The sequence below is a fragment of the Liolophura sinensis genome, chromosome 2 (assembly GCF_032854445.1).
Source record: "Liolophura sinensis isolate JHLJ2023 chromosome 2, CUHK_Ljap_v2, whole genome shotgun sequence".
Classification (NCBI taxonomy): Eukaryota; Metazoa; Mollusca; class Polyplacophora; order Chitonida; family Chitonidae; genus Liolophura; species Liolophura sinensis.
The window spans coordinates 12,559,194-12,582,542 of record NC_088296.1 but is presented as its reverse complement, the minus strand read 5'-3'; the positions used below and the strand labels follow the sequence as shown (position 1 = coordinate 12,582,542).

The following is a 23,349-nucleotide window of genomic DNA, read 5'->3' as shown; positions in this document are numbered from 1 at the left end:
ACACACGTTTGTCACCAAACCTGGTGACAAACAAATTGGCGGCTGTACACAAGGACATTACCCAGATTGCACCATGGCAATGGATGTAGCTGAAGTGATTAAAGGGGGACTACTCTGTAGAGGATTTGGAATCCACTTCTGGCCAAGAAGAAGCAGAAATTCCTGAAAATTCTGAAGAAGCCAAGACCAAAAAAAACAAAACTTGAGTAGAATTGAACAATGAGTTTAGGTGCTTAAATGACTGCAGATTTGAATATCAGAATCAAGAGATTTTTCAATGCTACCTATACTGGTCATGCTCAGTCTGTAGAGAGACGTTCAAAACTGTACCAGTTTGCCACACTGCCATCGTCTCTTATGAATAAGGGTCAATCAGTGTTTGCTGATATATTATACAATTATAAACTTTCCACAAGGTTGATACAGGGAGGAAGACAATAGCAACAGACAATTACATACGTCCCGTTTTGATATCGTGTGGAAGGTTCACATTGTTTGTGTAAGGTTCACACACTCATGATTTTATGAACCGGTTGGAAAGTCTACAGTTGTTTTATTATATACACGGTATATACCAGAATAGCATCTTTGATTGAAATGGAATGTGATCATCTTATTTAAAACGAAAGTGTTAAACAACTGCATTCAATATCAACCTTTTCTGTATATCCCGGGTTTGAGGCCATACTCGGTGACATCATTCTCTAGACTGTTCTGTTTTTAGCAGAGGTGTATAAGAGTTGGTAGCCCTTTTGGCTACTTGCCAGGTGCATCTGCCCTTTTGGCTACTTGCCAGGTGTATCTGCCCTTTAGTCACTGAAGTGCCACACTCCTTGTGTAATGATTTTCTGCAAAGGTCAGTTATTTTACTTTTTAAAGAAACTACATTTCACATTGCTTGAGTTTTTGCCAGTGATACATGTCCACTGTAAGTAATGTGGCCGTGTGTGGGAAGGTCTGCCAGCAACCTGCGGATGGTCGTGGGTTTCCCCCGGGCTGTACTCGGTTTCCACCCACCATAATGCTGGCCGCCGTCGTATAAGTGAAATATTCTTGAGTACGGCGTAAAACACCAATCAAATAAATAAATCAAATAAATCATAAGTAATGTGAAATTTGTAGTACATGCTTTTTAAACAGATGTTAACTGCTTTTAGCATTGGAAAACGCCAAATGTTCAGTAGTGGAAAAATAATGCAGTTGTGCCATGGTATACATTTTTGTGTATGAAAGTGCAGACAGCACCTACAAAATTCATCTTCTGGGCTTGGCTAATTGTCCTCTGTTGATTAGTCGGTTCGATTAATAGATAAGCATTCTAATTCTTTTTAAAGTATTTCTGCAACTGCATCATATTTGTTTCAGATTCTTTGTACGAAAATACCCCTAACTTACAAGCCATGTGGAGGTAAATAAGGTTTGAATCTTTCATAAAAGTGCCAATAATTTCTACTGTGTAGAAGTTTTGGCGAACTTTATATTTGCTTTGTACATATATATCTATAGATAAATCTAACTTTGAATGCTAGCACATGATTGGAACTTCAGATGTGCAGGGTTGTCCAGCTATAATGCTTTAGAGGCGCAATAAACCAGTGTGAGCCAAGAAACATTTCCCTCGTCTTCAGATACACCTTAGGTATACCTACAAGCAGACCGTCCTCAACATTCAGTGACAAGGACATACAAAGTGCGGGTTCAAATCTTGGACGGGTTGTCCTGGTGACACTAAGCTTTGTTGACACCAATATCATGTGCATATTTGTACACGACATGTGGGAAAGGTTGGTGAAACTGACCGTCACTGTAGAAGTGAAAATTGTTAATTACTAAAACTAATATTCAATGATTCCAAAATGGAGATCCAAGAATTTTGTCAATGAGCAAGGTAAGCGCACCTTACACCATCCCGCCGATGTGTTTTTCTTTTGTTTGTTGGATGAAAGTTGGGTATATTTTTTTTTTTGAAAGAGTAATGATGCGACTTTTGTAACCTCATGTAAAAGTCTGAACTAAGACAATCTTGCAGTTACATGCGCCTATTATGAGTCAAAACCTACATCGTTTTGAAGAATATGATTGTTTGCTCTTTAGTGCAAGATGACGTCAATAATGTTTGTGCAGCCAAATTTTTGGGCTGATTTTGTGGTATTTTTTTCTCTATTTGAGACAAAAAAAAACTGAAGTCAACACTTTTATGTTGCAAACAAACTAATCACAGTTGCTAGCGCAGTGTGATGACCCAGAAGCCTCTCATCAATGGGGTCGCTGTGAGTTCAAGTCCAGCTCATGCTGGCTTCCTCTCTGGCCGTAAGTGGGAAGGTCTTCCAGCAACCTGCGGATGTTAGTGGGTTTCCCCCGGGCTGTGCCCGGTTTCCTCCAACCATAATGTTGACCACCGTCGTATAAATGAAATATCGGCGTAAAACAGCAATCAAATAAATAAATAACTAATCACAGTTTGAATTTCTGTCGCCAACCAACAAATTTTTCGCTTTGTCCAGCTGTGACTCATGTTGAGGATTTGAACACTGCACATGTGTGTGTAGTTCTACATACTGGTGGTTTAACTGTGGAGCTGGTCTTGCTGTTACCTAAATTTAATGAAAAATGTTGTCCAAAATTACGGGAAAATCAATGTGTATTGAATTTCTCAAGTAATTGTTATGATTGCCCTTGATATACTTGCATTTTAAAGCCTAACATTCCCATCATCTGATAACTCATATGTGTTTCTGAAATCCTGAGATGTTTGCTTATTTGAACTGTGCAAAAGTGCAAGGCATGCTAATTTTCTAGGACAGAGTTTGCAAGTCATCCTATATTGTACACTTAAAGGTACTTGTATATTCAATCAATAAAACTTTATACCAACATGCATATGATTCTTGCATCTTGTTCCCATGCTTTCACGAATAGCATATCGATTATGGGTCCATCCTATGTCAAACTTTCGTTTCTGTTCAATAATTGTTGCAAAATAGTGTCAGGAGTTTTATGTGCCATTTTATTTGGTGCAATTTGATAAAGATTTCGAGTGAGCGAGCGTGAGCTTGGGGTTTAACGTCGTACTTCACAATTTTTCAGTCATATGGCGACAAAGGATTCCCTAGAGTGCATGTAATGTGCCTTCTTGTTGCAGGATTTCCACTGCTCTTTAATCTAGTGCTGCTTCACTGAGACGCCTTACCGAAGTCAAGTAAGCCGCCCCTCCCAAACCATTACACTGATACGGTATAGCCCTCTATCTCTTGGAGGTGGCCTCAAGTTTCAGCATATTCCTGCTATACTTTTGACCCTTTCAATATCTCTCTCTCTGCGGCAGACAAATTCCAGTGCTGACAGAAGTGCTGCCTCACTGCACAAAGGTTATACCTCAACCAGTCACAGTGTACTGACACGAAGACAGGCTGGACCAGTTCGTCTATCCCTTTTAGTCCAGTGTCAAGACAGTGAAATTTCACATCAGGGAGTTGACATTCTGCTTGTGATGTGGAACATCTAGCTCTCCATTATCACAGTGATAATCAAAAAACAATACAATAAAATGCCATATTATTTACTGATACAGTTAAGACGGATGCATACAAAATGGATTTCAGTAAAACTGAAGCTGTGGGAAAAATCTGATATCTGAAAATAATAGGCTTACAAATGCAACTGCGGAATATCCATTCTGTTAACAAAAAGGTGATATGACCTGTTACTTGTAAAACCAACTGGCTTTAGTTTCACCTCTTGTTGGGTGAGTTATTATTCTTAATGATATTGATTTACCACATACTGACATAACAGACAATGTGATGAAAATGTAAGCAATAACATTCTACAGCAAAGAAATGAAAAATATCATTTGCTCCTAACAACCTTCCATACTCTTCGTATTTCTTCCACAGCCAGTCTAAATTTAAACAAAACTTTCAAAATATTTGCCTTTATGTCTCTTACACTTTTCCCAAAAGATCAAAACAGGCATAATTTCTCTACGGCTTTCATGACAAGACAAAAATCGAAATGAAACGAAACAAAATCTGTGATGTGATGTCCTCTTGTGTGGCCAATGTGATTGACTTTCCGTCAAATTCCCTGGAAAAAAAAAATAACAATAATATCACATTAATGTGAGAAAATAATAAGTCTGACCAACTATTATGAGTAAAACTTCAAACAGCTTGCTCTCTGGCCATAAGTGGGAAGGTCTGTCCACAACCTACGGATGCTCGTGGGTTTTCCCCTGGGCTCTGCCCAGTTTCCACCCACCATAATACTGGCCACCATTGGATAAGTCAAATATTCTTGAGTCTGGCGTAAAACACCAATCAAATAAATCAATAAATCATATCCTAGCTTTGAACTGGATGATACTGGTTTGTTTTCTCATCTATGGTGATGTCAGGTGTGATGATACTATCTTGTTACAGAAATGTTTACGATATGAATTTACAGTAAATGAACTTAAAGTTGAAGCTTGTGCAAAATTTGATTGGTTTACTTACTTAAGAAGATGTCCATCAGCTTATCAAAATTCATTCATTACTTATTGGACTGTTGTTTTCATTTATATGACCTTGGTAATTTTGGTACGGGTGGAGGAATCCAAGACAAGCGGTCTTCATGGAATGTTAGACTGCTTCTTACAACTGTGTAAAGATTTTAATGCTAGCTAGATGACAAATGATTAAAGATGTGCAAAAGATATTACAATTCGAGCCAACAGATATTCACCGATGTTTTAGAGAAGTCTTTGATTCTTACCCACGGCTGTCTCCCCTTGTGTAGGCCTTCACTGGCTCTCCTGAGCCTCCATGGTGTCCTCCCCCTCCCCCACCTTCTCCTTCCCCCTCCTCCTCATCTTTCTTCTCTGGTTTCTCGTAGGCCTTGTCTGAGGGAGATACAACCACCCCTTCCCAAACGCTCATCTCTGTAGCAATACCTGCCCACCAGAAGTATTACCATATTTAATGTCAGGGAAGCACTAAGATACCTTTGATGTAAAAAGTATAAGTGTCTGACTTACAGAGCTACCTGTCGCATCTGACGAACTATCATCTCACAGATGAATGGAAAGAATGTCTGATAAAGCTTTTCTTTGTTTTTTAACTTTTTTTCCCACATCATAAAAAGTATCCAATCCTTGAATTCTATGGCAGAAGACAAACAAGAAAGAATGTCTGATAAAGCTTTTCTTTGTTTTTTAACTTTTTTTCCCACATCATAAAAAGTATCCAATCCTTGAATTCTATGGCAGAAGACAAACAAGAGAGAATGTCTGATAAAGCTTTTCTTTGTTTTTTAACTTTTTTTCCCACATCATAAAAAGAATCCAATCCTTGAATTCTATGGCAGAAGACAAACAAGAAAGAATGTCTGATAAAGCTTTTCTTTGTTTTTTTAACTTTTTTTCCCACATCATAAAAAGTATCCAATCCTTGAATTCTATGGCAGAAGACAAACAAGAGAGAATGTCTGATAAAGCTTTTCTTTGTTTTTTAACTTTTTTTCCCACATCATAAAAAGAATCCAATCCTTGAATTCTATGGCAGAAGACAAACAAGAGAGAATGTCTGATAAAGCTTTTCTTTGTTTTTTAACTTTTTTTCCCACATCATAAAAAGAATCCAATCCTTGAATTCTATGGCAGAAGACAAACAAGAAAGAATGTCTGATAAAGCTTTTCTTTGTTTTTTAACTTTTTTTCCCACATCATAAAAAGTATCCAATCCTTGAATTCTATGGCAGAAGACAAACAAGAGAGAATGTCTGATAAAGCTTTTCTTTGTTTTTAACTTTTTTTTCCCACATCATAAAAAGAATCCAATCCTTGAATTCTATGGCAGAAGACAAACAAGAGAGAATGTCTGATAAAGCTTTTCTTTGTTTTTTAACTTTTTTTCCCACATCATAAAAAGTATCCAATCCTTGAATTCTATGGCAGAAGACAAACAAGAGAGAATGTCTGATAAAGCTTTTCTTTGTTTTTTAACTTTTTTTCCCACATCATAAAAAGTATCCAATCCTTGAATTCTATGGCAGAAGACAAACAAGATATCCACATGTACACTATGCTTGTTGCCCTACATGGAATACATCAGATTTCACCGTAGTTGGTGACCATGAAAGCGGTTCAAAACAACACGGGATGTGGATATAATGAGAACTATGCAGTGTATGACAAACATTTATTTCACACTAGACGTAGAAGTGCCAGCGCACAAAATATCTCCCTGCACATGAACATGTTAACAGTTATACCGCGGGACGGCCATTTTGAGGCAAAATAGGCTTGACAGAAATTAGTGGAGAATCAACAACAACTTAGGCCACATCGATCGCTGGTAGGCCTACTGCCTGATAACACAGTGGCTTTCTGCTGTTCATTTGGGTAAAACACACCGATCAAGGTTTATAGCACTGCTTATTGCGGTTGTATAATGTTGTGTCAAGGAAAAAATCTGATCCAGGAGTAGGTTTCTAAAGACTTTGATATGTACAGTAAATCAAGGGCGATTACTCCGCCTGTAGCGCACTACCAACCTTGCTGGTAGGCAGATGCATACAGGTACTCCACACTTTAGCTATAGTGCGGTGGCCAGTTTTATGGGTGAAGAAAACCACCAAACTTTGGCAAACTACTAATGGACTTTTATAGGTGAATTTCAATGGATGCTAACCTGTGCACTGAACGACTGGGGTTGTTGATCGTTACTGTCAACACAACGTCCTGCAAGCAATGTGAGCAGAGAAATTTACAAATTACATAATCACTCGAAAATGCATTTTTTTCTTGCAGAACTTGCTTCCTAAGACCTTTTTACTAAGGTAACTGACTTACTTGAGTTCCCTTCCAGCCCCAAAATCTGCTTGTATCCCCCATGACTCAGCACTCTTAACAAGGTCTGGGCTGTGAAACACACCTGGTCCTAATGAGATAAACACACAGGTGATAAATATTTATTTTATTTATTTGATTGGTGTTTTATGCCGTACTCAAGAATATTTCACTTATACGACGGCAGCCAGCATTATAGTGGGTGGAAACCCACGACCATCCGCAGGTTGCTGACGGCTGTATGACTATTACAAGTTTTTTACTCATAAAAAGATGACAAAGGAGGAAAAACAACTGTTATTGATCTGGCAACTCAAATAAAATTCATTAATTAATATTAGCTGACCGTCACCTAATCTATCAGACTTTTCAATGCACAAATTGGGGCCTCCGTGGCTCAGTTGGTTAGCGCACTAGCGCAGCGTAATGACCCAGGAGTCTCTCAACAATGCGGTCGCTGTGAGTTCAAGTCCAGCTCATGCTGGCCTCCTCTCCGGCCGTATGTGGGAAGGCCTGGCACCAGCCTGCGGATGGTCGTGGGTTTCCCCCGGGCTCTGCCCGGTTTCCTCCCACCATAATGCTGGCCGCCGTCGTATAAGTGAAATATTCTTGAGTACGGCGTAAAAAAGCAATCAAAAAAAAAAAAAAAATCAATGCACAAATTACACCAGTGCTTATCTATCAAGGGCACGTAACTCTGGCTTGGAGATTGGTCACTAACCTGTTGCTCCAGTGTCATGACTGTATGGACTCTGGCATTCCCAGGTTCACATGGGTCTGTGATGCCTACTGAGCCTGGCAAGAAAAACCCTGCTGCCAGTAACTGTAAACAACGTCTGGAAATGGAAATCAGAAATCAGAAATAGATCATCTACATAAAAACTTCTTAAACTGAGAAATAGGAACAGGCATCTTAGCAATCTTTGATCCCCTAAATAACACATGACGCTCTTCAAAATATTTCTATAACAACAGGCCAGATATTCTCACATATTTTGACTAAATTACTGAAATACTTACAGAGTTCTGAGAATTGTTGACTTACCTGAAGGATACATTGATGGGCAATGGTTGTCGGGTCGGATTGTTCATTGTGGCGAAGTGAGACTGGAAAATAACATGTAACTATTATTCTACTGTGATGAGATTCATGTCTGTGTCTTTGCTTATGCAAAAATTGGCAAATGAATTTACTTAAACTTATTTACTTTACTTATTTACAATTAAACTTAATAAATTGTACACCTGTATATTTGACAGGTGTTTCACACAGCATTACAGATCATTTCACTTGTATGTAAAATTTCCAATTTATGTAAACCGACAGGGGTGAGGGGTTTCCTCCAAATAGCTTTGGTTTCTTTCAAACATAGACTTGGCCATTACTACATAATATTCAACTGATCAAATAAATAAATAAAGAAGTTCAAATTCGCAATAGCTACAGCATCTTGCAAAAAGTTAATATTGTCTTGAAATCTGGGCTATCGTTAAGTGAATGACCCATGTTAAAAGAAAGAATGTCAAAAAAATTTGACTGACCAACTTACTGACAGAGTCTTACAATGGAGCTTTTTGCCGCTAATAAGTGACCAATTTACTGACAGTGACTTACAATGCAGCTCTATGCCACTGATACGTGACCAACTTACTGAGAGCGACTTACCATGCAGCTCTTTGCCACTGATACGTGACCAACTTACTGACAGAGTGAGTTACAATGCAGCTCTTTGCCACTGATACGTGACCAACTTACTGACAGAGTGACCTACCATGCAGCTCTTTGCCACTGATACGTGACCAACTTACTGACAGAGTGACTTACAATGCAGCTCTTTGCCACTGATACGTGACCAACTTACCGACAGAGCGACTTACCATGCAGCTCTTTGCCACTGATACGTGACCAACTTACTGACAGAGCGACTTACAATGCAGCTCTTTGCCACTAATACGTGACCAACTTACTGACAGAGCGACTTACCATGCAGCTCTTTGCCATTGATAGCTTACCAACTTACTGACAGAGCGACTTACCATGCAGCTCTTTGCCACTGATACGTGACCAACTTACTGACAGAGCGACTTTCAATGCAGCTCTTTGCCACTAACACGTGACCAACTTACTGACAGAGCGACTTTCGACGTAGTTCTTCGCCACTGATATGTGGCATATACTACATCATATGCTTGTGGACTCACCAATAAATCTATAATCCAAGGTGTAAGAGGCTCAAAGCCTTCAAACCTATTCTTTAGGTCTCTTAGCAACCGTATCAACACCTTGATGCTGAAAATAAACAGGATACAGGTAAATTCATCATCATCATCGTCAACTAAAAGAACCACTTTTAAGGATGAAGTCATAAATCACACTGTCCTCGGCCTGCATGGCATTGAGTAATATCAGAGGACATTTCTTATATCAGACAGATGTATGTTGAAATGGTTGCTTCATTGCTGACAGACCAGTCTACTATACCTTCATGAACAATGGTAATACATTTTGAGTGAGTGCTTGGGGTTTAACGTCGTTCTCAACAATTTCATATGACGACGAAGGAATCATTAGGGTGCATGTACGTGTAATGTGCCTCCTTGTTGCAGGACGGATTTCCACCGCTCTTTTATTTAGTGCTGCCTCACTGAGACGACTTACCGAAGGCAAGCAAGCCGCCCCGCCCGAGCCATTATACTGATATGGGTCAACCAGTCGTTGCACTATCCCCTTCATGCTGAACGCCAAGCGAGGAAGTTACAACTTCCTCTTTTAAAGTCTTAGGTGTGACTCGATCAAGGATTGATCCTGGATCTACCGGTCCCGAAGCGGACGCTCTACCAACTGTGCTATCCGGGCCGGTTGTAATACATTTTGAGGGCTATTCCACTGACATGTTAGTAAGAGGGGTGAAAGGCAGTTACAGAAAGTTCCCTGGGAAGACCTATACATGCACATGTTAACAACATAAGTTAAAACAGTACCACTGGCAATGTGATTAATTTTCTCTCATCAGGTAGCAATGATATTTCTGCCTTCTGCCCTCACTCATGTTTCTAATCTGAGCATTCTGAAGTTGGAGAGCATACAATTTGATGTTAACATTTAATTATATGACCACCCTTTTCTGGTAAAAACAAAGTTGTTCCACATGCACATCAGATTTATGGGTGAAAGAAGGACTTGACGAGAAGCTATTTATTTTATTTATTTATTTGATTGGTGTTTTACGCCGTAATTAAAAATATTTCACTTATACGACAGCGGCAAGCATTATGGTGGGTGGAAACCGGGCAGAGCCTGGGGGAAACCCACGACCATCTGCAGGCTGCTGACAGACCTTCCCGCATTCGTCCGGAGAGAAAGCCAGCATGAGCTGGAACTAACAGCCCCCGAATTGGTGAGAGGTTCCTGGGTCATTACGCTGCGCTAGTGCGCTAACCAACTGAGGCATGGAGGCCCCCTGACGAGAAGCTAAAGTGTAACACTGGCTGATGTAACCTCATGACGTGACAGTATCACTGTCAGCTACATTGATGACAGACAACTGAGCCATGGAGGCCCCCTGACGAGAAGCTAAAGTGTAACACTGGCTGATGTAACCTCATGACGTGACAGTGTCACTGTCAGCTACATTGATGACAGACAACTGAGCCATGGAGGCCCTCGGACGAGAAGCTAAAGTGTAACACTGGCTGATGTTACCTCATGACGTGACAGTGTCACTGTCAGCTACATTGATGACAGACAACTGAGCCATTGAGGCCCCCTGACGAGAAGCTAAAGTGTAACACTGGCTGATGTAACCTCATGACGTGACAGTATCACTGTCAGCTACATTGATGACAGACAACTGAGCCATGGAGGCCCCCTGACGAGAAGCTAAAGTGTAACACTGGCTGATGTAACCTCATGACGTGACAGTATCACTGTCAGCTACATTGATGACAGACAACTGAGCCATGGAGGCCCCCTGACGAGAAGCTAAAGTGTAACACTGGCTGATGTAACCTCATGACGTGACAGTCTCACTGTCAGCTACATTGATGACAGACAACTGAGCCATGGAGGCCCCCTGACGAGAAGCTAAAGTGTAACACTGGCTGATGTAACCTCATGACGTGACAGTATCACTGTCAGCTACATTGATGACAGACAACTGAGCCATTGAGGCCCCCTGACGAGAAGCTAAAGTGTAACACTGGCTGATGTAACCTCATGACGTGACAGTATCACTGTCAGCTACATTGATGACAGACAACTGAGCCATTGAGGCCCCCTGACGAGAAGCTAAAGTGTAACACTGGCTGATGTAACCTCATGACGTGACAGTGTCACTGTCAGCTACATTGATGACAGACAACTGAGCCATGGAGGCCCCCTGACGAGAAGCTAAAGTGTAACACTGGCTGATGTAACCTCATGACGTGACAGTATCACTGTCAGCTACATTGATGACAGACAACTGAGCCATGGAGGCCCCCTGACGAGAAGCTAAAGTGTAACACTGGCTGATGTAACCTCATGACGTGACAGTATCACTGTCAGCTACATTGATGACAGACAACTGAGCCATGGAGGCCCCCTGACGAGAAGCTAAAGTGTAACACTGGCTGATGTAACCTCATGACGTGACAGTATCACTGTCAGCTACATTGATGACAGACAACTGAGCCATGGAGGCCCCCTGACGAGAAGCTAAAGTGTAACACTGGCTGATGTAACCTCATGACGTGACAGTATCACTGTCAGCTACATTGATGACAGACAACTGAGCCATGGAGGCCCCCTGACGAGAAGCTAAAGTGTAACACTGGCTGATGTAACCTCATGACGTGACAGTATCACTGTCAGCTACATTGATGACAGACAACTGAGCCATGGAGGCCCCCTGACGAGAAGCTAAAGTGTAACACTGGCTGATGTAACCTCATGACGTGACAGTGTCACTGTCAGCTACATTGATGACAGACAACTGAGCCATGGAGGCCCCCTGACGAGAAGCTAAAGTGTAACACTGGCTGATGTAACCTCATGACGTGACAGTATCACTGTCAGCTACATTGATGACAGACAACTGAGCCATGGAGGCCCCCTGACGAGAAGCTAAAGTGTAACACTGGCTGATGTAACCTCATGACGTGACAGTCTCACTGTCAGCTACATTGATGACAGACAACTGAGCCATGGAGGCCCCCTGACGAGAAGCTAAAGTGTAACACTGGCTGATGTAACCTCATGACGTGACAGTATCACTGTCAGCTACATTGATGACAGACAACTGAGCCATGGAGGCCCCCTGACGAGAAGCTAAAGTGTAACACTGGCTGATGTAACCTCATGACGTGACAGTGTCACTGTCAGCTACATTGATGACAGACAACTGAGCCATGGAGGCCCCCTGACGAGAAGCTAAAGTGTAACACTGGCTGATGTAACCTCATGACGTGACAGTATCACTGTCAGCTACATTGATGACAGACAACTGAGCCAGCCAGGACCTGACCGATGAACCCAGGCATGATATCAGCTTCCCTGTCATCACTGTTGTTGTGATTACACTAACCTGGAATGGAAGGCGTTTTCTTCAAACCACCGCGCGTGACGGACAGCTGACAAGTGACCCTGCATCACTTTTGCATCCACTGAGAAAATAAAAAAAGATAAAAATATAAATTTATTCCTTTAATTGTATTTTTTTTTGCCATGGTCAAGAATATTTCACTTATAAGACAGTGGCCATTACAGTGGGAGCCAGATCCCCTCCCCCCTCAAAAAAAAAACAACATAATACATGTACTGATGTCAAATTCCACAAAAAAAAAACAAGACAGACGTAGTTTTTAGGCAAGAATGATAAAAAGGACATGAAACTCGAAAATGATCACTAACATGTCCTGGTGATGCCTTGCACCAAGTTTTCAGTCAATACGATAAACTGTTGTGATGAAAAGACTGGTAAACTCATTTGGGATGGATTGACGGACTGACAGACAGGGTATAAAACTACGGTTCACCCCCCAATAATATCCTCACAACATTTAAACATACTTGAAAGTTTGTCAGATTTCATCTACAATTAGATAACAGTACTTACAGTGGAGGTCTGGGTCTAATTTCTTCATGTTGGGCGGGATTGTCGAGATTAGACACTTCACTGTGGCCTCAGAGGAACTGATCTCAAATCCTGAGTCGTTTGTCAACATGCTGAGAACTGAAAAAATGCATTGATTAATTAGTTGGTGTTTATTGCCATGCTGAAGAGTTTTTTTTTACTGGTACTGGAGTGCCTGGAGCAGACCGCCGACTTTCACCAGATACCCGTCAAACCACCAAACTTTAAGCTGAAACACGGAAAGTTGTATTTTATAATGTGACCTCTCTTTGGTTATGGTTAGCCCTTAAATCATCTGAGGCAGTGAGGTCCCAGAAGATGTAGAGTGAGTGAGTGAGTGAGTGAGTGAGTGAGTGAGTGAGTGAGTGAGTGCTTGGGGTTTAATATCGTGCGCAATAATTTTTCAGTCACATGACGACAGAAGATGTAGAAGATACAAGCGGATCAAATTTGTGTGGAATTGTAGTTCGGACTCATTTTGTCCAAATTTTTATTGATTTATTTATTTGTTTGGTTTACGCCATACTCCAGAATATTTCACTTATATGACGGCGGCCAGCATTATGGTGGGAGGAAACCGGGCACAGCCAGGAGAAAACCCATGGCCATCCGCAGGTTGATGCCAGACCTTCCCACTTGCGGCCGGAGAGGAAGCCAGCATGAGATGGACTTGAACTCACACCGACTGCATTGGTCAAAGGCTCCTGAATCATTACACTGCGCTCCAAACTTTTAATCTTCCAACAACAACTACAAGGACCCCTTGCAACTAGACGGGAAATCGTTCCCCTGTAGCCCATGCCATTTGCCAACCTGCTCACAGCGACAGATCCTCTGTGAAATGATGCAAGGCCTTCCCCAGTATGCTGTTGATGTTGTTACATAACAGGTGTAGCCTGATCAAATAGGCCAAGCTAAAATATTTGTCGCTAACCATCAGCCTACTACTGCTAACCTTCAACCTACTGTTGCTAACCTTCAGCCTACTGTTGCTAACCATCAGCCTACTGTTGCTAACCATCAGCCTACTATTGCTAACCATCAGCCTACTGTTGCTAACCATCAGCCTACTGTTGCTACCCTTCAGCCTACTGTTTCTAACCATCAGCCTACTGTTGCTAACCTTCAGCCTACTGTTGCTAACCTTCAGCCTACTGTTGCTAACCTTCAGCCTACTGTTGCTAACCATCAGCCTACTGTTGCTAACCTTCAGCCTACTGTTGCTAACCATCAGCCTTCTGTTGCTAACCTTCAGCCTACTGTTGCTAACCATCAGCCTACTGTTGCTAACCATCAGCCTACTGTTGCTAACCTTCAGCCTACTGTTGCTAACCATCAGCCTACTGTTGCTAACCATCAGCCTACTGTTGCTAACCATCAGCCTACTGTTGCTAACCTTCAGCTTACATTTGCTAACCATCAGCTTACTGTTGCTAACCATCTGTATGCTGTTAAATGCACAGGTTCATATCATTTTCCGTATAATGTTGGCATTTGAAACAAGTTTTGTCTTACTAATCATACCGTGAATATATGACAGTGTCTTTAATAGACATTTATTACAAAGCTAAGCTGAAAACAGGTCCCCACTTCTTCAATGTCATTGTATGATATGTTGTTAGCCGAAGTAAACAACACTTAGCTTTCACTGGAAGAATACCATATACCATCTATATAGAGTTACTGTAATATATTTGAACAAAAATATAAATAAATGTAAAAAAAGAATTCCTTGTGTGGTTCAAACTATTTCCCCCACATTAACTCATGTTTAGCACTAAATATATGTAATGATATTAATCGAACTTGTGATCCAATTCAACACATCGGGATTAAGGCACGCATGTTAACATCCTGTGCCATGAAATATTAGGGTGAATGCACAGTTCTACAGAACTTCTAAATTCTTTCCCTTTTTGTTCAATTTCTAAAAATAGGATTGTGTAAACCAACACGATACTTCACTACAGCTGACAACTACTTAACTAGACATGAAATATGTGGAAATGATTTTCGTTCACCTTATCCTATTTTTATTATGAAAGGAATTCCCTGAACAAAATGCCCTTAAATATCAAAATCTACTTTTGGTCCTACTTTTGTCGTCTGATAAAACAAAAAGTATAAATCCCGTCCCTGCAATTTTTCACACACATATTCTTCATTAATTGTACTTCATAGTCACACAATTTTCCTTGCTTTTGGCACAAAAAAAAAAAAAGAATTAAACACAACTGCAGCATCGAGGTGGGAAGATTTTCTATACAGTTGCAGGGGTCCTTTGTTGGGAGTTCAAGGGCCTAACCTCAAAGGCCTAACGATATTGCTATTCATTCTGGCCCATGGAACTACTGACTTTGGTTGCTTCAGGTCTCATAACACTGATTGCTTTATTGACAATTTGTTTTGAGAATGTAAACATTATTCTTCTGTTCTTCAGGGGAAACTTTGACACAAACCGTAAGCTTGAGTTCAGTTTCAAAATCCCTCAAACTAAGTTTAATACAAGTTTCATAGCATTAAGTTTTCTTGATGAAACACGATATTACTGTACCTTCGTTGGGGTCGGAGACTTTCAAGTCTTCACAGACTTTATTCCCAAGTGCTGCCACAGCCTCCTCTGAGATAAAAAAAACAGAAACAATATCAGGAATTATCCATTTTTAAGAGTTATGTGGTATCCAAGAATATGATGCTTATGCAAATGGATTATGCAAAAAAAAAAAAAAAAAAAAAAGGAAACAATTATAAATGTACCTTTACTTTATTTCTCTGGTAATTGTTGAGTCAATTCTTACTGATGTTTAAGTGAATGTTGTAACAGAAATCATGTTGACTTTTTTACGAATCCTATGCTGACCTACCAGAAACAATTATAAATGTACCTTTATTTATTTCTCTGATAATTGTTAAACGCTGAAGAATTCTTCACTTATATGATGGTGGTCAGGACTATGGATGGTGAAACCAGAGTAGCCCATGTACCCCAGAGTAACCCATGTAAACCAGAGTAACCCATGTAAACCAGAGTAACCCATGTACACCAGAGCAACCCATGTAAACCAGAGTAACCCATGTACACCAGAGTAACCCATGTAAACCAGAGTAGCCCATGTACCCCAGAGTAACCCATGTGCAGAAGAGTAACCCATGTAAACCAGAGTAACCCATGTAAACCAGAGTAGCCCACATAAACCAGAGTAACCCATGTGCACCAGAGTAACCCATGTACACTAGAGTAACCCATGTGCAACAGAGAAAGCCATTTACACTAAAGTAACCCATGTGCACCAGAGTAACCCATGTACACCAGAGTAACCCACGTACACCAGAGTAACCCATGTAAACCAGAGTAGCCCATGTACCCCAGAGTAACCCATGTAAACCAGAGTAACCCACGTAAACCAGAGTAGCCCATGTACACCAGAGTAGCCCACGTAAACCAGAGTAACCCATGTAAACCAGAGTAGCCCATGTACCCCAGAGTAACCCATGTAAACCAGAGTAACCCATGTACACCAGAGCAACCCATGTAAACCAGAGTAACCCATGTACACCAGAGTAACCCATGTAAACCAGAGTAACCCATGTAAACCAGAGTAACCCATGTACACCAGAGTAACCCATGTAAACCAGAGTTGCCCATGTACACCAGAGTAACTTATGTGCACCAAAGTAACCTATGTACACTAAAGTAACCCATGTGCACCAGAGTAACCCATGTGCACCAGAGTAACCCATGTACACCAGAGTAACCCATGTACACCAGAGCAACCCATGTAAACCAGAGTAACCCATGTACACCAGAGTAACCCATGTAAACCAGAGTAACCCATGTAAACCAGAGTAACCCATGTAAACCAGAGTTGCCCATGTACACCAGAGTAACTTATGTGCACCAAAGTAACCTATGTACACTAAAGTAACCCATGAGCACCAGAGTAACACATGTGCACCAGAGTAACCCATGTACACCAGAGTAACCCATGTACACCAGAGCAACCCATGTAAACCAGAGTAACCCATGTAAACCAGAGTAACCCATGTACACCAGAGTAACCCATGTAAACCAGAGTTGCCCATGTACACCAGAGTAACTTATGTGCACCAAAGTAACCTATGTACACTAAAGTAACCCATGTGCACCAGAGTAACCCATGTACACCAGAGTAACCCAAGTACAACAAAGAAACCCATGTACACCAGAGTAACTCATGTCCACCAGAGTAACCCATGTACACCAGAGTAACCCATGTAAACCAGAGTAACCCATGTACACCAGAGTAACTTATGTGCACCAAAGTAACCTATGTACACTAAAGTAACCCATGTGCACCAGAGAAACCCATGTGCACCAGAGTAACCCATGTACACCAGAGAAACCCATGTGCAACAGAGAAAGCCATTTACACCAGAGAAACACATGTGCACCAGAGAAACCCATGTACACCAGAGAAACCCATGTGCACCAGAGTAACCCATGTACACCCATGTGCTTTCATCATCTGAGCATTTTATTTTATCATTTTATTGATGCCCCTGTTTTGCCTGTCAATTAAGTAAGTTTCTCTACACATGTGACCAGAAGTGCACCTACTTGTGGGTAAAGTCCTCAACATGACCACAATATCTGCTACGTTATGACCCGCCATCATCGTCCCTTTCTTGTGCGACCCCACCTGACGGACTTCCTCCAGTTGCTATGAAAACAGAAACAATGGTTAGATGTACCACCAACTAAAAAAGATCAAATCGCTAGTGGCTAGGAGATAACATTTAATGAACATAAAAGGTCAAAGAGAAATGCACAGGAGCTTAAGAAATTATCAGGTTCCAAATTCTCCAGTTAACAACGTTACAGTACCATTGTTAAGACCAGTTGCAGTGTGTTGTTGTTGTTCTGTAGCGCGATGGTGCATGTCTGAGAAGAATTCTAAGGACTTTGCACTGGAGGACACAAAGTGAAAACACCTAAAAAGTTCTCCTGTAGTTTACATCACCTCACTCTGTAATGTCATCATACTAAACTGTGTAACAAGAGTAAATTCTCCCCATAACACTGAAAAATCTGATTGATTCCTTTTGTGAAATTTTCAAAATCGACAGATTTTCAGTTTCCGTTTGCCCAATAACGCACAGCTGCACCTGCTCGTTAATCCTTGATACACCACGTCCACCAGATTACTGGGATAGTGTGTGCAGAATTTCACTGGGATCTGGTACATACCACGGGAGATATCAAACAACGTTATGGGGGGAGTTTAATTTTGATGCACTGTCTATATTAGAATCACAGTACACAGAATCATTCAGGGATTGCAGACTAGAGGACAACGCAGCAGGTGTGCACAGTCTTAGAACGCATCAAATAGGGAATCTCACCACGTGAGGAAATGTAGCCTACATGCAAACATCTCACCACAAAAAAAGTGCATTTTAGAGGCAAATAAATGTCATAAAGCACTACTTTTGGTACGGAAACTTCTTTTACACAAACCTGAGAACACTTTTCTACAATTAATAGAATGCTCAGAGTTAGAAAACATGATCCGAGTTAATCATGGGCAAAATTTTAGGCCACTAATAGTATTTGTCCCATCCATCCACCAGGTGGAGCTTGAGACTCACACATACAAAAATGTACCACCAGGGGTTCAAAAGTAGGCGCCTGAATTGAAAGAAATTATGCCACAATTACTAAATAGTAAGAATATTCAAAGTGGGCGGCTACAGGGATAGCAATAGACTGTTTGCAGCCTGCTACTTGCCTTTTTTGAACACCCAGTACCACTAGTGCTACCTAGTAGGTGGACAGGTACACAGGCAAGGAGACTACACTCTCGAAGTACCCAACACAAAACTTATAAAAGTGTTCTCGTTGATACTTACAGCAGCCTCGAAACTGCCAGGTGTAATGATAAGGTTGTCTAGGACAGACTGTATCTTAGTAACAAGGGCCTGAACTGCTGCTTGCTCCTGTGTGCCTGGTGTTAAATCAGAGTTCCTCTTCAGCAAGGCCTGCAAGTAAGGGGAGATAAGTGTGACGATTAAAGGGAGATAAGTTTGTGGATTAAGGGGACGTAAGCGTGGATCAAGATTACAAGAATCAGAGTGGACAGGAATCAAAATGCAGATAATGCTCTGCTCAGAGCCAAGAAGCCTGTTAAACCGGTTGATAAATTTTCATAAAGCTCTTGCTGTCACCTATCTGATTTATGAATGAAAGAAACGTTTATAATGGCCCCTTTGGCCCAGTTCAGCAGCTACATCATGGCGATGGTATAGTTATACCCTGGTCAAAAATGTATGCACTATAATATTTTTCAATTGGAAAAGCAATACAAATAAGGATCGGAAAAATACTGAAGCACATATCTAATGTTACTTAAAGATTCTCTCATAATTAACTTTGAACTGTATTAAATGATCAGATGAAATGATTAAAGCTTTTGAAAAATCGTTGTGATTTTCTTCAAGAATTGGTGTCAGTAATTTTACTTTAGACCCAGGAGTCTTTATACTTACATCTGTAAAAGGCTTTTCATCAGGTGCTACCTTAGCTCTTGGGAAAGTCGCTTCACACTGTACAACATATAAATGACACAACATAAAAACTTTTCCACTCTCCAATGTTTACCGTTACCTCATCAAGTATCTGAACCAACTAACACTTTCCATGGCAACAGTTTATTTCTCCTATGGAAGACAGTAACTATCAGTTATTAATACCACATATATGTTAATCTCATTCATTTTGGTATGAATTTATTTGTGAGATCTGCTAATAAGGCCAATGTTCCAGTGTTGAAATACAAAGGGACTGATCTTTCAAAAGATGTTCTTCTTGGAATTCACTTTATACTCACATATGTCTTTCAAAGATGTTCTTCTTGGAATTAACTACTTTTGTAAATGAATATTTATTAATCACTGCACTTATTTATTTAATTTGTATATTACACTGTACTCAAGAAAATTTCTCTTATAACACAGCAGACAGTATAATGGTGGAAGGAAACCAGGCAGAGCCCAGGGGAAACCCACAACAATCCGCAGGTTGCTGACAGACCTGATTATTGCACTTAACATGTCACAGTGATAATGAGAAACAAACAATTAAAACGTAAAGGCTTAAATGTTCCTTACCTGAGTCAAGTCAAATGGGATATGAGGGATGAAGGTTCTGTACCTACAATCAACAAGACAAAAACTCACTTGTTGTCAATTGTTCAATAGGGTTTGGTCAGCCATGTAAACAAGAAATGGTCCCCTCCCTAAACAGGAAATAAGCATGACATGCAATCTTGCATTTGTGAATGTTTGAATCAGTCTATCCTCACAGATATGACGGCGAATATTATTTATACTCACATATGTGATGGTTTGAACTGCATCGGCCTCATGGGTCCACCTTCCATGGACCTACGGCCCCTGGGTGCCCGCATATTCCTGGAAAAGAGAACGCTGATTAACTTACACTGATATTCATGTATATAATAAGTTCATAGGAGACTAGGTAGGTGGGGGGAAAAAATGAAATATGATTTTATGTGTATTTAAATCCAACATTTAAATCTAAGTTATGGTAATAGATATATGGGATCTGTCGGCATTTCTGTAAGGAGATGAAAAAAAAAATTATTTTTTTACGTCAAGTGATCTGTAAGATCTTTCCTTGTCTGAAGTCTAACATATCTGTCTCTGATACAGCTTATGTTTCATCACTTACTGACTTGAGAAAAGGGATTAAAAAAGCCTCTCCGCAATGCAGTCAGTGTGAGTTGGAATCCAGCTCATGCTGGCTTCTTCTCTGGTCATATGCGTGAAGGTCTGCCAGAAACCTGCGAATGGTTGAGGGTGTCCCTCAGGTTCTGCCTAGTTCGCTCTCACCTTAATGCTCACCGCCCTCACAGAAGTGAAATATTCTGAGTATGGCGTAAAACACTAATCAAATCAATAAATAAATATTTGCTTTTTTGTATTTATATTCACAGTTGTGCAGTGATGTCATAACTGCTCTGAGCCAATCATCAGCACACTCTTAGGTCACGTGGCTAGAATACTGGAGTAAAAACAAAGTAAATTTTACCCAGGTGAAGAAAAAGATTTGAACATAAAATATGAAAAATATAGCTTTCAGGTCAGAAATTCCTCTTGTAAAAGTAATCACAATGTATCTGGCCTTCACTCAGATATGATAGTTTCAGTGTCCTGTACTATATTAAGCAAGGAAACGGCAAAAATCAGCAGAGCTAGAGCTAGAGGTAACGGTATATTAAGCCGGGGCATTACTGCGCGTCCAGTAATCGTAACACTGTGGTGATAAACAATTCGGGGTTTATTCTTCATTTACATAAACTTTCCCCAAATAAAAACATTAATGGAATTCTGCCGAGCAACGCTATGAAGATGTGAACTGAATGCGCATACTCACCTCATCGTTGTGATAAATTAATGGATAATAAAACAAAGACGATATCGGCAAGCCGGCTCTTTCCGGAAATAGAATTTCAAATCACGAACGATAACCACGTCAAACAAATCACAAGAATAGGTTATGACAAAGTTATGACCCTTGAAATCTGGCAACACCGTATGTATGAACGCTTAACAGCATGGCAAAAAAAAATAATAATAATCACTTGTCCAACGTTATAACACCCAAATCGAAGAACAAATTACGGTATGACACAAATACATACAAAATCCACAACACTTTCTTTCACTGATGCCCATGTCATAATTAACCCTCTTGCATATTTTTTAGAAGGCGGGGAAATTAAACAGCTGTAAAACCTAGTCTTCTGTCAACACCGCTTTCCATTACACTACATCACCAATCGTTCGTGTGTCTTACTCAAAGGTTTTCCCCTCATACGATGACGACCAGTTTTATGGGTAGGGAACACCGGAGTACCTGGCATAAACCACTGGCCTTTAGCAAGCTAGTGGTAAACATCTTCATGAGTGACGTATAGATCTGCACACCCTATTGGTAAAAAACAGGTGCTCTACCAGTATTAGAGAGCGCCATCGGCCACACAAGGGTCATTCAACGCTTCCTGTCACAAAGGCCTCATGAACAGTGAGAACAGGGGAATCTACAAATTCCATGTCCAAGGCCGGATTTGAACCCCTACCTCCTGTGTCCTAGTGAATGAAAGGCGAGTGTCACACCGCAACCTGTTCTTCTTTGGTTAGTACATTCTATGATATGACATACTCCGTGACATTCTGCACTCGAAAACTGCTCACTTATATGACTGATTCAGGATTATGGGTGGATGACACCTGCGTGGATGGAACAAACGACTTCCCTGGCTTCAGCAGGTATGTAACAAGCTCCTAACAGCTGTGCAGCCAATGAGTCACTGATCCACACATCTGAGGCTCAGCATACAATCATGTATGTAACAAGCTCCTAACAGCTGTGCAGCCAATGAGTCACCAACTCACACATCTGAGGCTCAGCATACAATCATGTATGTAACAAGCTCCTAACAGCTGTCCAGCCAATGAGTCACCGGCCCACACATCTGAGGCTCAGCATTCAATCATGTATGTAACAAGCTCCTAACAGCCGTCCAGCCAATGAGTCACTGGCCCACACAGCTGAGGCTCAGCATACAATCATGTATGTAACAAGCTCCTAACAGCTGTCCAGCCAATTAGTCACTGACCCACACATCTGAGGCTCAGCATACAATCATGTATGTAACAAGCTCCTAACAGCCGTCCAGCCAATGACTCACCGGCCCACACATCTGAGGCTCAGCATACAATGATGTATCTAACAAGCTCCGACCCACACATCTGAGGCTCAGCATACAATCATGTATGTAACAAGCTCCTAACAGCTGTCCAGTCAATGAGTCACCGGCCTACAAATCTGAGGCTCAGCATACAATCTTACATCTAACAAGCTTCTAACAGCTGTCCAGCCAATGAGTCACCGGCCCACACATCTCAGGCTCAGCATGCAATCATGTATGCAACAAGCTCCTAACAGCCGTCCAGCCAATGAGTCACCGGCCCACACATCTGAGACTCAAGCATACAATTATATATCTAACAAGCTCCTAACAGCTGTCCAGCCAATGAGCCACCGGCCCACACATCTCAGGCTCAGCATACAATCATGTATGTGACAAGCTCCTAACAGCTGTCCAGCCAATGAGTCACCGGCCCACACATCTGAGGCTCAGCATACAATCATGTATGTAACAAGCTCCTAACAGCTGTCCAGCCAATGAGTCACCGGCCCACACATCTGAGGCTCAGCATACAATTATACATCTAACAAGCTCCTAACAGCTGTCCAGCCAATGACTCACCGGCCCACACATCTGAGGCTCAGCATACAATCATGTATCTAACAAGCTCCGACCCACACATCTGAGGCTCAGC

At 41.1% G+C, this 23,349-nt stretch overlaps 1 protein-coding gene across 1 annotated transcript; it reads right to left on the bottom strand.

Moving 5' to 3' along the window:
- Window positions 1-3,528: 3,528 nt before the first annotated feature.
- On the bottom strand, window positions 3,529-21,447 carry LOC135462888 (interleukin enhancer-binding factor 2 homolog). The gene is made up of 15 exons (XM_064740185.1): window positions 21,377-21,447; window positions 20,314-20,391; window positions 20,089-20,131; window positions 19,468-19,524; window positions 18,832-18,960; window positions 17,540-17,642; window positions 15,497-15,562; window positions 12,925-13,041; window positions 12,394-12,472; window positions 9,032-9,119; window positions 7,875-7,936; window positions 7,551-7,665; window positions 6,833-6,920; window positions 4,756-4,933; window positions 3,529-4,086 (listed from the first exon to the last, which is right to left on the bottom strand). The coding sequence occupies exons 1-15, from the start codon at window positions 21,379-21,381 to the stop codon at window positions 3,993-3,995; spliced, it is 1,302 nt and encodes a 433-aa protein (XP_064596255.1). The 5' UTR covers window positions 21,382-21,447; the 3' UTR covers window positions 3,529-3,992.
- Window positions 21,448-23,349: the final 1,902 nt, after the last annotated feature.